At 44.9% G+C, this 16,090-nt stretch overlaps 1 protein-coding gene across 4 annotated transcripts in view; it reads left to right on the forward strand.

Moving 5' to 3' along the window:
* ttll7 (tubulin tyrosine ligase-like family, member 7) overlaps positions 1–16,090 on the forward strand; it is a 125,998-nt gene that overhangs the window by 47,664 nt on the left and 62,244 nt on the right. For all 4 annotated transcript variants that reach the window (XM_071344489.1, XM_071344490.1, XM_071344487.1 and 1 more), the window contains 2 exons: positions 11,823–12,045; positions 12,641–12,805. In XM_071344489.1, coding sequence (XP_071200590.1) covers positions 11,823–12,045; positions 12,641–12,805 — 388 coding nt within the window. The remainder of the gene's footprint in view (positions 1–11,822; positions 12,046–12,640; positions 12,806–16,090) is intronic.

Raw genomic sequence — 16,090 nt, forward strand, 5'->3', positions numbered from 1 at the left:
TGATCATTACACAGGTGCACCTTGGGACAATAAAAGGCCACTCTAAAGTGTGCAGTTTTGCCACACAACACAATGTCACAGATGTCTCACGTTTTGAGGGACCGTGCAGTTGGCATGCTGACTGCAGGAATGTCCACCGGAGCTGTTGCCAGATAATTTTATGTTAATTTCTCTACCGTAAGCTGCCTCCAACGTCGTTTTAAAGAATTTGGCAGCACGTCCAACCGGCCTTACAACCGCAGACCACGTGTAACCACGTATCACCGCCTGGTATGGCAACTGTTCCGCCCAAAATCATAAGGCTCTCCAGAGAGTGGTGCGGTCTGCACAATGCATCACCGGGGAAAACTACCTGCCCTCCAGGACACCTACATCACCCGATGTCACAGGAAGGCCAAAAAGATAATCAAGGACAACAACCACCCGAGCCACTGCCTGTTCACCTCGCTATTATTCAGAAGACTAGGTCAGTACAGGTGCATCAAAGCTGGGATAGAGAGACTGAAAAACAGCTTTTACCTCAAGGCCATCAGACTGTTAAACATCCATCACTAACATCGAGTGGCTGCTGCCAACATACTGACTCAAGTCTCAATCACCACTTTATTTTTTATTTTTATTGAGGGGAACGGCACCACCGTACCTTCAGGCTCTGATCAGGCCCTACACCCAAACAAGGGCACTGCGTTCATCCACCTCTGGCCTGCTCGCCTCCCTACCTCTGAGGAAGTACAGTTCCCGCTCAGCCCAGTCAAAACTGTTCGCTGCTCTGGCACCCCAATGGTGGAACAAACTCCCTCACGACGCCAGGTCAGCGGAGTCAATCACCACCTTCCGGAGACACCTGAAACCCCACCTCTTTAAGGAATACCTAGGATAGGATAAAGTAATCCTTCTAACCCCCCCCCCCTTAAAAGAGTTAGATGCACTATTGTAAAGTGGTTGTTCCACTGGATATCATAAGGTGAATGCACCAATTTGTAAGTCGCTCTGGATAAGAGCGTCTGCTAAATGACTTAAATGTAAATGTAAATTTTAAGAATGTGAAATGTCAGAATAATAGTAGGGAGGATGATTTATTTCAGCTTTTATTTCTTTCATCACATTCCCAGTGGGTCAGAAGTTTACGTACTCTCAATTAGTATTTGGTAGCATTGCCTTTAAATTGTTTAACTTGGGTCAAACGTTTCGGGTAGCCTTCCACAAGCTTCCCACAATAAGTTGGGTGAATTTTGTCCCATTCCTCCTGACAGAGCTGGTGTAACTGAGTCAGGTTTCCTCCTTACTCGCACACACTTTTTCAGTTCTGCCCACAGATTTTCTATAGGATTGAGGTCAGGGATTTGTGATGGCCACTCCAATACCTTGACTTTGTTGTCTTTAAGCCATTTTGCCACAACTTTGGAAGTATGCTTGGGGTCACTGTCCAGTTGGAAGACCCATTTGCAACCAAGCTTTAACTTCCTGACTGATGTCTTGAGATGTTGCTTCAATATATCCACATAATTTTCCTCCCTCATGACGCCATCTATTTTGTGAAGTGCACCAGTCCTTCCTGCAGCAAAGCACCCCCACAACATGATGCTGCCACCCCCGTGTTTCATGGTTGGGATGGAGTTCTTCGGCTTGCAAGCCTCCCCCTTTTTCCTCCAAACATAACGATGGTCATTATGGCCAAACAGTACTATTTTTAACTCATCAGACCAGAGGACATTTCTCCAAAAAGTACGATCTTTGTCCTCATGTGCAGTTGCAAACCATAGTCTGGATTTTTTATGGCGGTTTTGGAGCAGTGGCTTCTTCCTTGCTGAGCGGCCTTTCAGGTTAAGTCGATATAGGACTCGTTTTACTGTGGATATAGATACTTTTGTATGTGTGTCCTCCAGCATCTTCACTAGGTCCTTTGCTGTTGTTCTGGGATTGATTTGAACTTTTCGCACCTAATTACAGTCATCTCCAGGAGACAATATGCGTCTCGTTCCTGAGCGGTATGACGGCTGCGTGGTCCCATGGTGTTCATACTTGCATACTATTGTTTGTACAGATGAACGTAGTACCTTCAGACGTTTGGAAATTGCTCCCAAGGATGAACCAGACTTGTGGAGTTCTACAATTTATTTTCTGAGGTCTTTGCTGATTTCTTTTGATTTTCCCATGATGTTAAGCAGAGGCACTGAGTTTGAAGATAGGACTTGAAATACATCCACAGGTACACCTCCAATTGACTCAAATGATGTCAATTAGCCTATCAGAAGCTTCTAAAGCCATGACATCATTTTCTGGAATTTTCTAAGCTGTTTAATGGCACAGTCAACTAAGTGTATGTAAACTTCTGACCCACTTGAATTGTGATACAGTGAATTATAAGTGAAATAATCTGTCTGTAAACAATTGTTGGAAAAATGACTTGTGTCATGCACAAAGTAGATGTCCTAACCGACTTGCCAAAACTATAGTTTTTTATCAATAAATTTGTGGAGTGGTTGAAAAACGAGTTTTAATGACTCCAACTTAAGTGTATGTAAACTTCTGACTTCAACTAAATATACTGTACTCTATACTATCTATTGCATCTTGCCTATGCCACACGGCCATCGCTCATCCATATATTTATATGTACATATTCTTATTCATCCCTTTACACTTGTGTATATAAGGTAGAACGTTGTGAAATTGTTTGATTAATTGTTAGAAATTACGGCACTGTCGGAACTAGAAGCACAAGCATTTCGCTACACTCGCATTAACATCAGCTAACCATGTGTATGTGACCAATAACATTTTATTTGATATGACCTCCACATCCGGCTTCTTCACCTGCGGGATCGTCTGAGACCAACCACCTCAACAGCTGATTTAACTGAGGAGTATTTCTGTGTGTAATTTGTATTTGTATTTATTAGGGATCCCCATTAGTTCCTGCCAAGGCAGCAGCTACTCTTCCTGGGGTCCAGCAACATTAAGGCAGTTATACGTTTTAAAAACATTACACAACATTCATAACAGATTTCACAACATATTTGATGTGTGCCCTCAGGCCCCTACTCTACTACCGCATATCTACAACACAAAATCCATCTGTACATGTGTGTGGAATGCGTATGTTATCATTTGTTTGTATGCATGTGTCTATGTTTGTGTTGCTTCACAGTCCCCGCGGTTCCATAAGGTGTATTTTAATCAGTTTTTAAATGTAATTTTACTGCTGGCATGAGTTACCTGATGTGGAATAGCGTTCCATGTAGCCATGGCTCTATGTAGTTCTGTGCACCTTACATAGTCTGTTCTTGTCAGAAGGTGGGTGTAGCTGGTGCATGAAGTCAGGCCCAGGAGAGCAGAATGTGTGAGCAACGTACTTTACTAAAAATAAAGACACAAGGTAAACATCCACTTGACCAACAATAAACGGTAATCAATTACGCACGGGTGTAAATAGCACCCGTCGAAAACCAGCCATAATGTACCGAATGAACATAAACAATCACGCACAAAAACATGGGGGAAACAGAGGGTTAAATACATGAACATGTAAATGGGGGAATGAAACCAGGTGTGTAGAAAACAAAGACAAAACAAATGGAAAATGACAGGTGGATCGGCGATGGCTAGAAGACCGGTGACGTCGACCGCCAAACTCCGCCCGAACAAGGAGAGGGACCGACTTGGGCGTAAGTCGTGACAGTACCCCCCCCCCCCCTCCCCTTGGCGCGCGGCTCCAGCCGACATCGGCCTCGGGGACGACCCGGAGGGCGAGGCGCAGGGCGATCCAGATGGAGACGGTGGAACTCCCGCAGCATCGACGGGTCTAACACGTCCTCCACCGGCACCCAGCATCTCTCCTCCGGACCGTACCCTTCCCACTCCACGAGATACTGAAGGCCCCTCGCCCGACGCCTCGAATCCAGTATGGATTGAACTGCATACGCCGGGGCCCCCTCGATGTCTAGAGGGAGAGGAGGAACCTCCTGCACCTCAGACTCCTAGAGTGTACCAACCCACCACCGGCCTGAGGAGAGACACATGGAACGAGGGGTTAATACGGTAATCGGGGGTAAGCTGTAACCTGTAACAAACCTCGTTCAGTCTCCTCAGGACTTTGAATGGCCCCACAAACTGCGTGCCCAGCTTCCGGCAGGGCAGGTGGAGGGGCAGCTTTCGAGTCGAGAGCCAGACCCGGTCCCCCGGTGCGACCACTGGGGTCTCACTGCGGTGGCGATCTGCGCTGGTTTTTTGTCGCCTCACGGCCCGCTGAAGGTGCACATGAGCGGTGTCCCAAGTCCCCTCAGTGCGCCTAAACCAGTCGTCCACCGCAGGAGCCTCGATCTGGCTCTGAATGCCAAGACGCCAGAACCGGCTGGTACCCCAGTACGCACTGGAAGGGGGAGAGGTTAGTTGAGGAGTGGCGGCACGAGTTCTGGGCCATCTCTGCCAAGGGAAAGAACAACGCCCACTCCCCTGGCCGGTCCTGGCAATAAGACCGCAGAAACCTACCCACATCCTGGTTCACTCTCTCCACCTGCCCGTTACTCTCGGGGTGAAAACCCGAGGTAAGGCTGAACGAGACCCCCAGACGTTCCATGAAAGCCCTCCAGGCCCTTGACGTGAACTGGGGACCTCGATCAGATACTATATCCTCAGGCACCCCGTTGTGCCGGAAGACGTGTGTAAACAGGGCCTCCGCAGTCTGTAGGCCCGTATGAAGACCGGGCAAAGGGAGGAGACGGCAGGACTTCGAAAACCGATCCACAACGACCAGGATTGTGGTGTTACCCTGTGAGGGAGGAAGATCCGTTAGGAAACCCACCGACAGGTGCGACCATGGCCGGTGAGGAACGGGTAAGGGTTGTAACTTCCCTCTGGGCAAGTGCCTTGGGGCCTTGCACTGGGCGCACACCGAGCAGGAAACATAAACCCTCACGTCCTTAGCCAAAGTGGACCACCAGTACTTCCCACTAAGACAGCGAACTGTCCGACCGATGCCCGTATGACCAGAGGAGGGTGACTTGTGGGCCCAATAGATCAAACGGTCACGGATAGCAAACGGAACGTACAGACATTGGAGGGGAGTGGGCTCTGAACGTAATGCCCGCTCGATGTCCGCGTCAAGCTCCCACACTACCGGTGCCACCAGGCAAGAGGCCGGGAGTGCGTCTGCCTTCGCGTTCTGGGAACCTGGTCTGTAGGATAGGGTGAAAACAACAAAACGGGTAAAAAAAACATAGCCCACCTTGCCTGGCGAGGGTTAAGTTTCCTCGCCACCCGGATGTACTCCAGATTGCGGTGGTCAGTCCAGATGAGAAAAGGTTGTTTAGCCCCCTTAGGCCTTGACGACAGCCAACAGCTCCCGGGTTCCCCACGTCATAGTTTCGCTCCACCGGACTGAGTTTCTTCAAAAAGAAGGCACAGGGGCGGAGCTTTGGTGGCGTACCCGAGCGCTGAGAGAGCACGGCTCCTATCCCAGCCTCGGACGCGTCCACCTCCACTATGAACGCCAAAGAGGGATCCGGATGAGCCAGCTCCATGAGCGGTGGTGCTGGGGGATGGAATCGACAGACCCGGATCTGGACGTCCGCGGGTAGCCAGCAGGTTATCCAACCGGATGGACAGGTCCACCAGCTGGTCAAAGGTGAGAGTGGTGTCCCTGCAGGCAAACTCCCGACGGACATCCTCGCATAAACTACAACGGTAGTGATCGATCAGGGCCCAGTCGCTCCATTTCGCGCCGGCGGCCAGAGTCCGAAAGTCTAAAGCGAACTCCTGTGCGCTCCTCGTCCCCTGCCTAAGGTGGACGAGACGTTCGCTCTACCCTCAGGCGGGTGGTCGAAAACTGCCCGGTAGGGGTGGGTGAAATCCTTGAATTGGTCCTACACCGCTTCTCCATCCCCCCATTCTGCGTTGGCCCACTCCAGGGCTTTCACTGAGAGACAGGAGACGAGGGTGGACACGCTCTCACGGCCCGAAGGAGCCGGGTGAACGGTTTCCAGGTAGAGCTCCAGCTGACATCCCGCAGCCGTCCCATCATACACCCTCGGAAGAGCGAGCCGAATCCCACTGGAACCGGGTGAAGGAGGGGTGAGTAGTGGTGCCCTTGGTGGTGCTGGTGGAGGCGCGGGAGGAACTCCTCTTCTCTTCCAGCGATCCTTAGTCAGCAGGACGCGATCCTTGGCGGTGCCGAGATGTTGTAGCATGGCCGCGTGGTGCTGGGCGCACTCCTCGACCCCTACTCCTGTCTGACTCCATATGGTTGGGTGCGTGATTCTGTCAGAAGGTGGGTGTAGCTGGTGCATGAAGTCAGGCGCAGGAGAGCAGAATGAGTGAGCAACGTACTTTACTAAAAATAAAGGCACAAGGTAAACATCCACTTGACCAACAATAAACGGTAATCAATTACGCACGGGTGTAAACAGCACCCGTCGAAAATCAGCCATAACGTACCGAATGAACATAGAAACAATCACGCACAAAAACATGGGGGAAACAGAGGGTTAAATATATGAACATGTAATGGGGGAATGAAACCAGGTGTGTAGAAAACAAAGACAAAACAAATGGAAAATGAAAGGTGGATCGGCGATGGCTAGAAGACCGGTGACGTCGACCGCCGATTGCCGCCCGAACAAGGAGAGGGACCAACTTCGGCGGAAGTCGTGACAGTTCTGGACTTGGGGATTGTGAAGAGACCTCTAGTGGCATGTCTTGTGGGGTATGTGTGTCCGAGCTATGTGCCAGTAGTTCAAACAGACAGCTCGGTGCATTCAACATGTCAGTACCTCTCACAAATACAAGTAATGATGAGGTCAATCTCTCCTCCACTTTGAGCCAGGCGAGATTGACATGCATATTATTAATGTTAGTTCTCTGTGTACATCCAAGGGCCAGCTGTGCTGCCCTTTTCTGAGCCAATTGCAAATTTTCTGAAATTCTCTGAACACTTGTCCAGGTGCGACAAAACTAGGGCCTGTAGGACCTGCCTTGTTGATAGTACTGTTAAGAATGCAGAGCAGCACTTTATTATAGACAGACTTCTCCCCATGCTAGCTACTGTTGTATCAAAATGTTTTTTAATAAAGCCCTTTTGTGGGGGAAAACTAATTCTGATTGGTTTGGCCTGGCTCCCCAGTGGGTGCATCCCTGCCCAGTCATGTGAAATCCATAGATTAGAGCCTAATATTTTTTTTTCAATTGACTGATTTCCTTACTGTACATGGAGGATTTATAATGCCAGGCACATTTAACAGTTAGGCTGTTAACTATAGTCTTAATAAAGTTAGACAATTATGGCAAGGGCTGTTTTCTCGTCTCCTAACTCAACTGCTGCCTCCGACCCATTGTTCTCAACACCTATATGCTGGGTAACTTTGCTATTATGCACATACTGTATCTACATTGTCTAGGAAAAGGCGCCAATTCAACAGCACACCGATGTTTCAGAACCGCGGACAGCGACCTCTATCCAATGTCAGAGAAAGTGCATTTGTTATAAAATAATATGGTTTTTATTAGTGTTGCACCATTTTTCTTATGTAATAATCATATCCAATTTTGGTAGCACATGTCTTATGGTGGTGGACTGTGCCATCCCCACGGCCTCCACAATGGATTAGTCCACTCAGCCAGGTGAGAATCAGGCAGGTGTTTTGTACACCATGAAACTTAAAAAAATATATACTGTGTGTATATATACAGTACCAGTCAAAAGTTTGGACACACCTACTCATTCCAGGGTTTTTCTTAATTTTTTATAATTTTTCCACATTGTAGAATAATAGTGAAGACATCAAAGCTATGAAATAACACATATGGAATCATGTAGTTACCCAAAAAATTGAGTGTTAAACCAATCAAAATATATTTGAGATTTGAGATTCTTCAAAGTAGCCACCCTTTGCCTTGATGACAGCTTTGCACACGCTTGGCATTCTCTCAACCAGCTTCATGAGGTAGTCACGTGGAATGCGTTTGAATTAACAGGTGTGCCTTGTTAAAAGTTCATTTGTGGAATTTCTTTCCTTCTTAATTAATGCATTTGAGATAATTAGTTGTGTTGTGACATTGTAGGGGTGGTATACAGAAGATAGCCCTATTTGGTAAAAGACCAAGTCCATATTATGGCAAGAACAGCTCAAATAAGCAAAGAGAAACGACAGTCCATCATTACTTTACTTTACATTACTTTACTTTACAACAGGAAGGACAATCAATCCGGAAGATTTCAAGAACTTTGAAAGTTTCTTCAAGTGCATTAGCAAAAACCACAAAGACCCAGAGTTACCTCTGCTGGATAAGGATAAGTTCATTAGTGTTACTTTTCTCTGAAATTGCAGCCCAAATAAATGCTTCAGAGTTGACGTAACAGACGCATCTCAACATCAACTGTTCAGAGGAGACTGCGTGAATCAGGCCTTCATGGTCGAATTGCTGCAAAGAAACCACTACTAAAGGACACCAATAAGAAGAGGAGACTTGCTTGTGCCAAGAAACATTAGACCGGTGGAAATCTGTCTTTTGGTCTGATGAGATTTTTGGTTCCAACCACCATGTCTTTGTGAAGCGCAGAGTAGGTAAATGGATGATCTCCGCATGTGTAGTTTCCACCGTGAAGCATGTAGGTGTCATTCTGTGGGGGTGCTTTGCTGGTGACACTGTTGGTGATTTTATTTAGAATTCAATGCACACTTAACCAGCATGGCTTCCACAGCATTCTGCAGCAATACGCCGTCCCATTTGGTTAGCACTTAGTCCCACAATCATTTGTTTCAACAGGACAATGACCCAACACACCTCCAGGCTGTGTAAGGGCTATTTGACCAAGAAGGACAGTGATGGAGTGCTGCATCAGTTGACCTGGCCTCGACAATCACCCGACCTCAACCCAATTGAGATGGTCTGGGATGAGTTGGAACGCAGAGTGAAGGAAAAGCAGCCAACTGTCACGTTCCTGACCTTATTTTGTTTGTTCAGTCTTTGTTTAGTTGGTCAGGACGTGAGCTGGGTGGGCATTCTATGTTATGTGTTTCTATGTTTGGTTTAGGGTTGTCTAACTAGCCTGATATGGTTCTCAATCAGAGGCAGGTGTTTTACGTTGTCTCTGATTGGGAACCATATTTAGGTAGGCTGTTCTCACTGTTTGTTTGTGGGTGATTGTTCCTGTTCGTGCGTTCATTGTTTTTCATTTGTTCACATGTTCAGGACTGTTAGCGTCGTTGGTTTCGTTTTGTTTATTGTTTTGTTCGTCTAGAAAAGTATTCTAATAAATATGGATACATACCACGCTGCGTTTTGGTCCTCCGATCCTTCTAACTTATCCTCCTCAGACGAGGATTACGACGAGCGTTACACCAACAAGTGCTCAGCAATTGCCGGAACTCCTTCAAGACTGTTGGAAAAGCATTCCAGGTGAAGCTGGTTGAGAGAATGCCAAGGGTGTTCAAAGCTGTGATCAAGGCAAGGAGTGGCTACTTCGAAGAATCTCAAATATATAATATATTTTGATTTGTTTAACACTTCTTTGGTTACTGCATGATTCCATATGTGTTATTTCATTGTTTTGATGTCTTCACTATTATTCTACAATGTAGAAAATAGTAAAAATAAAGAAATACCCTGGAATGAGTAGGTGTGCCCAAACTTTTGACTGGTACTGTATAAACTGCTCGACTAAAGAAATGTTGGTCGACCAACAGCCTATCGACCAGTTTACTAAATGGGTTCAGCCCTAGCCTATACCATACCTCTATTCCCTTGGATGTGATTAGGACAACATTAGAAAACCTTGTAAAAACATGGTTTCCTCATTTTCCTGTTGTCGCTTAGTGCCTCCATACCTCCCTATAAGGTCCCACAGCCTCCATCCAGGCCAAAGCTTCTGTCTACCCAGAAAATAGTTTTATTTTGTAGTTTATTTGAAAATACCAACTTTTCAAATACTCGAGGTAGTTGAATTTAGAGTTTCAACTAAAGGTTATTATTTTCTATGATATTCAAATACAGGTCTCAGAAAAACAAATAATATTACAAAATATTTTAAATACCTCTCAAAAAAAACTATAATATTTGAAGGTATTTGAAAACATGCAAGTTAGTTGAAAACAAAACAAACACGCTGTCAAATATTTGCTGAAGAACCAAAAACCACAACAAGCAGTTGAATTAGTCTAAATATATTATCATGACCACATAGTTTGGAGGGCTATCGTATATGAATCGTAATATATAGTCTAGAATTAAATACCTGAGGCTAGTGGAATCATCTCAACATTAGAGTAGACCACTTTCGCAGTTTAAAAATGATATATTTTCATATATTCAGACAAGGTAATTAAGTAACACTTGACATCAAGTTCTTATACAGGTGTAGCAACTTTGTGATTACTACAATAGTAACATTGTTGTTACATAGGACTTTGGAATTGCTCTATGATTGCATAATAATACATACAAGTCACTATTCATCTGATGTACAGTAGTTGCAAAAACTCAGCTCATTGCTATACAATTAAAATTAAATTACCAAAGTGTTATTTAACAGCATGCTAATAAAATGTTCCAAAAGTAATTAAAGTGTTATTACACAGGCACAAGAACAGGTTCATGTTAATTGCTACTAAGAATGCTAACAGTAACAACATGTGTCTATTAACTGTGGAAAGGAAACAAAATATCCCCAAAAACTGCCTTCTTGAATGAACTACAGCCAATTTAGATGGGAAATCATGTTTGTTTGTATACCGAGTAAACTATCTCTTTAAAGATGGTATAGGGTGTGTTTTTGAAACAAGATGGGCAAAGAGGTTAAAAGTTGTTTTTGCTAAGCTTCCAGCTTTCTGTTTGCAATGATTGGAAATGGCTTTTAATTTCTCTGCAGTATTTTCACGTGTCATAAAATCAATTGCAGCTTTCAACCTTTTCAGTGGCATGTTGAAAGAGTCATGCAGTCGTTGAGCGTCACACCTTATTTATAGTTATCAGTACAAAATAGCATTGGTTGATTTGGTTTGACTTCATTATCTACACCAGGGACAATGGACATCCAGGAGAATGGACATGTACAAAATGTTAAGATATAAATGTATCATGTCGATCAAATATGATCTAATGTCAGATGGATTTGAGTAGTATAGGAAACAATTATATACTTTCCACAAAGCATATTTAAAAGTATAGTTATCCAATGTCTGGTCTACTCCCATGAAACAGAAAGGGGGGGGATGCACCAGTATGTAATTCATTTAGCTCTGAGTGATGGTGATATGTTTTAGCCTGGACCAAGTTTTCTTAGGGATGGCTGTTTGGAAAACACCCTCACCCCCACTCAATGGCCACAAGCCAGGCTAACTGGGGGGGGGGGGGACTGCAGCCTGCATACTATAACCCCTGAGTGCCAGTGACAAGAGACCAAAGCAAATAAATGAAAGTAGAGGTTGAAATGGACAAGCATTTCCTTTTCTATTAACCTGCACATAGTCAGAGGCCATGGGACAGCATTTGATCTCGTTTACTGCTCCCAAGGATGGAGTTTGTAGCTTTTGGACTGTTTGCTTAAACCAAAAATGTCAATCTTTTACAATCCTCTCCAGATGCTGCACTAGTGCTCATACAGGCTTCCATTTAAGTTATTCGTAGGACTTTATGTGTTTGTATATTTGTGTAGAGCACTTGTCAACCGGAGCTTTAGTGAGAGAGATTTGGCCTTACCTTTTCTTTGTGCTCATTCATATAGAGCATATTTTCTGTTTCCAAATTCTCAATACACTTGAGGATTTGAAGCTACGTCAATGGAAGTAGTGAGAGACAAAGTCCTTATGTTGTTGTTCTTCTGTCAGGATCTCCTTGATACGAAACTGTGAGAAGCTACCGGCTCAAGCTCAAGACCACTTCATAGTGCAGGAGTACCTAGACAAACCGTTCTTAATGGAGGGCTACAAGTTTGACCTCAGGATCTATATCCTTGTAACGTCCTGTGACCCTCTACGCATCTTCCTCTACAATGACGGCCTCGTCAGGATGGGCACAGAGAAATACCACACGCCCAACGAAGCCAACCTGGTGAGTGTGAAATACACACACAGGGATGCACATACTCACAGGCACATACATACACACGCACTTACGGAAATACACACACACTATAAAGGGCATATGGTGCCATTATCCGATGCAGCCCATGACTGCCAGCCTGTTACTGTATCAGGGAATATAGTGACCATGGTATTACTGCCGTGTAGGCAGGGATGTCTTGTCTTCTTGTTTGAGATACTGCCCAACTACAAATGGCATTGGTCTTAGTACCAAAGTTTTTTTTGTCAATATACTTTTATCATTGGCTTTATGAACAAAACATACGAAGAGACAAAAGATATAGGACATACTGTAACAATATGCAGGATTAAGCAATTAAAAGCAAAAGGAGTGAGAGTAAGAACTACAGCAATGTAGCAAACATTTTGTTAACTCCGACCCGGGCCCGTATGGGTCAATATTTAGGATCAGTTTGAATTTTTAGATCACAATGAATATGATTTAGATGGACAGAGGGGATCTGATCCTAGATCAGCACTTCTACTCTGAAACGCTCGATACATACTGAACTAGGGATTTCAAACGATTCAATCATTCATTATACCCCCATCTCTCTCCACAGAGCCAGCTGTACATGCATCTAACAAACTACTCCGTCAACAAACACAACGAGAACTTCGAGAGGGACGAGACGGCAGACAAAGGCAGCAAGAGGTCCATTGGTTGGTTCACTGAGTTCCTGCGCATGAACGATTACGACGTGGCCAAGTTCTGGGGCGATGTTTCCGTAAGTGTGAGCACAGGTACACACACACACACACACACACACACACACACACCCACTGAGTATCCGCGTACCATTCCAGTTACGGCCAAGGTTTGAAGACTTTTGTTATGACAGGGATTCAACGACCTCCAGGCTTGTTTGGCTTTTGGATGGGCGAAACAAAACAAGTGGAGGCGTCTCTTGGAAGTCTCACGTACTCGTTCTGCTTGCGGTTTGTCCATCCCAAACACCTTTCTCCAGTATCTTTCATCTTGTCTGAATCGGGGCGTTTGTTTGGTTTGCGTTCTCTCTCTTAAATCTCGCTTGTTGCAGCTGTTTCTCAACTCCTCCTGTAATCTGTTATTATCTATGCGTGCATGTAGTCACTTTAATAACTCTACCTACATGTACATATTACCTCGACTAACCGGTGCCTCCGCACATTGACTTTGTACCGGTACCCCCTGTATTAAGACTCGCTATTGTTATTTTACTGCTGCTCTTTAATTACTTGTTCCTTTTATTTCTTATTCTTATTTGTATTTTTTAAACTGCGTTGTTGGTTAGGGGCTTGTAAGTAAGCATTTGCATTTGTATTCGGCGCAAGTGACTAATACAATTTGATTTGATTCAATCATCTCTCCACTGTATACCCCTCAGTCCTCCCATTTTCATTTTCATTCTCATTCTATCAGCCTTCATCCCTTTTCAATCCGATTGTTTGTTTCTCACCCTCAGATCAAACACCTTTTCTCCCTCTTGAATTCCTGCCTCATATTTTCTCCTCTAACCTCCAACATCCCCTAGCTTTGAAAACGTTTACTTCTGTCTTTACTTACTTCTTAATCTCTCAACCCCATTTTCTCCTAATAGGAGGCCTTATTTAAACTCGTGGCTGCCAATTTACCCTCTACTCCTTGTCTTCATAACTCTCGGCGCTTCCGAAACATCTCTCCTTTCTCCGGGTTTACAATTGTTCACTTTCCTTTAAGGATTTGAAAGGAAAATGACCGGTGCATGCACCAATCCAACGCTTTCAAATGTGTAGGTGGTTAAGAACGAGTGCACACTTCAGGAGAAAGGAGATATTATTGGGACACACCCTTACTCTATCCATCTCTCCTCTCTGCACCCGGCTGTTGTTGTGTCCAACGTTTTTTGTGTATCACCTCTTGCTCTCTCTCATCTCTCCCCGAAACGCGTACTTTTTTTCTGTCAGCCTATTCTGCTGACAACTCCCGCTTCAGACGTTTCACCCCTCCACTTCTCCCTCTTGATCCTCTTTACCTCCCTCTCCTTCCCTCTGGAGTGACATGATGCTGTGCTGTTGAATGAGAACATTGTCGACATCAGATATCAATTCCTGCTGTGCCCATAGAAGAGGAAGCAATGTGAATTATATTGTGCTTACCGAATTAAGTAAAGTGATCCATCCATTACCAGCTCTACTGATTGAACCTAACGTGTCAACTACGTTAGGACAGTCACATATCCACGGACGTCGTGTCATAGGACCTCCAGTGACTCCACGGAGGGGTGCGTCTGTCCTAAAATTGAAACTGTATCGGCTAGTTAGTTACTGTGTCCTCTGTGTACCCTCCGTTTATGGTGCCCATATTTGGACAGAAACATGTCCATAGATGTTGTGTAATAGTAAGAGTCACTAGGACTCGAACTCAACTTCCACGGACCTGTGTTTCTGTCCTAATATGTACACCGTATCGGCTAGTTAGTTACTTTATCCTCGGTACACGGGCCCAGCAAGACACTGGCCGCACTCTTTGTTTCTCTTCTAGAGACTTGACTCTGTTCTGCCACCTACTACCTAATAGCTCTTCACACTGCAATTCACACACTGTATTCTTTCACTGCCTGCTTCCTTTCAACCATCCTTCATATAGCTACAAATCTGACCATCTCAAATCTCTTTCACTCCCTGCCAAGGACAGAGATGCTATTAAAAAGGCAGGATTCAAGCTTGAGAAATGTGCATGTGATTTACATTTTTGTGTAATTCTCTCGTTGACATAAATGCCATCATGTGTACGAAAGTTTGAGTTATGCGCTGGATTCTGAAGTTACTATAGGATTTGACCTGAGGATTTGACTTGAACAATCGTTCTAGTGCTGCCGCCCCTGGACAACATATGCCCCTGGAGGCAGCGGTTCGATCCCCCGTTTCTCCACTCACTTTCTGCACTGCCTCTCTCATCTATCTCTTCTTAACATCTTCAGGTCAAATCCTATAGTAACTTCAGAATGTACAGTGCATTCGGGAAAGTTTTCAAATCCCTTGACTTTTTCCGCAATTTGTTACGTTACAGCCTTATTCTAAAACATATTAAATAGTTTTTTCCCTTATCAATACACAATACCGCATAATGACAAAGGCAAAACAGTTTTTTAGAAATTTTTGCAAAAAAAATAATACTGAAATATAAAATTTACATAACTATTCAGACCCTTGACTCAGTACTTTGTTAAAGCACCTTTGGCAGCAATTACAGCCTCGAGTCTTCTTGGGTATGACGCTACAAGCTTGGCACACCTGTATTTGGGGAGTTTCTCCCATTCTTCTCTGCAGATCCTCTCAAAGCTCTTTCAGGTTGGATGGGGAGTATCGCTGCACAGCTTTTTTTGGTTCACTCCAGAGATGTTTGATCGGGTTCAAGTCCGGGCTCTGGCTGGGCCACTCAAGGACATTCAGAGACTTGTCCCAAAGCCACTCCTGTGTTGTCTTGGCTGTATGCTTTGGGTCGTTGTCCTGTTGGAAGGTGAACCTTCACCCCAGTCTGAGGTCCTGTGCACTCCAGAGCAGGTTTTCATCAAGGATCTCTCTGTATTTTGCTCTGTCCATCTTTCCCTCGATCCTGACTAGTCTTCCAGTCCCTGCCGCTGAAATACATCCCCACAGCATGAGGCTGCCACCAGCATACTTCACCGTAGGGATGGTGCCAGGCCAAAGAGTTCAATCTTGGTTTCATCAGACCAGAGAATCTTGCTTTTCATGGTCTGATAGTTTTTAGGTGCCCTTTGGCAAACTCCAAGCGGGCTGTCATGTGCCTTTTAATGAGGAGTGGCTTCCGTCTGGCCACTCTACCATAAAGGCCTGATTGGTGGAGTGCTACGGAGATGTTTGTCCTTCTGGAAGATTCTCCTATCTCCACAGAGGAAATTTGTATCTCTGTCAGAGTGACCATCATGTTCTTGGTCATCTCCTGTACCAAGGCCCTTCTCCCCCAATGGACAATTCCTTCGACCTTATGGCTTGGTTTTGCTCTGACATGTATTGTCAACTGTGGGACC

The sequence above is a fragment of the Salvelinus alpinus genome, chromosome 16, assembly GCF_045679555.1.
Source record: "Salvelinus alpinus chromosome 16, SLU_Salpinus.1, whole genome shotgun sequence".
Lineage (NCBI taxonomy): Eukaryota > Metazoa > Chordata > Actinopteri > Salmoniformes > Salmonidae > Salvelinus > Salvelinus alpinus.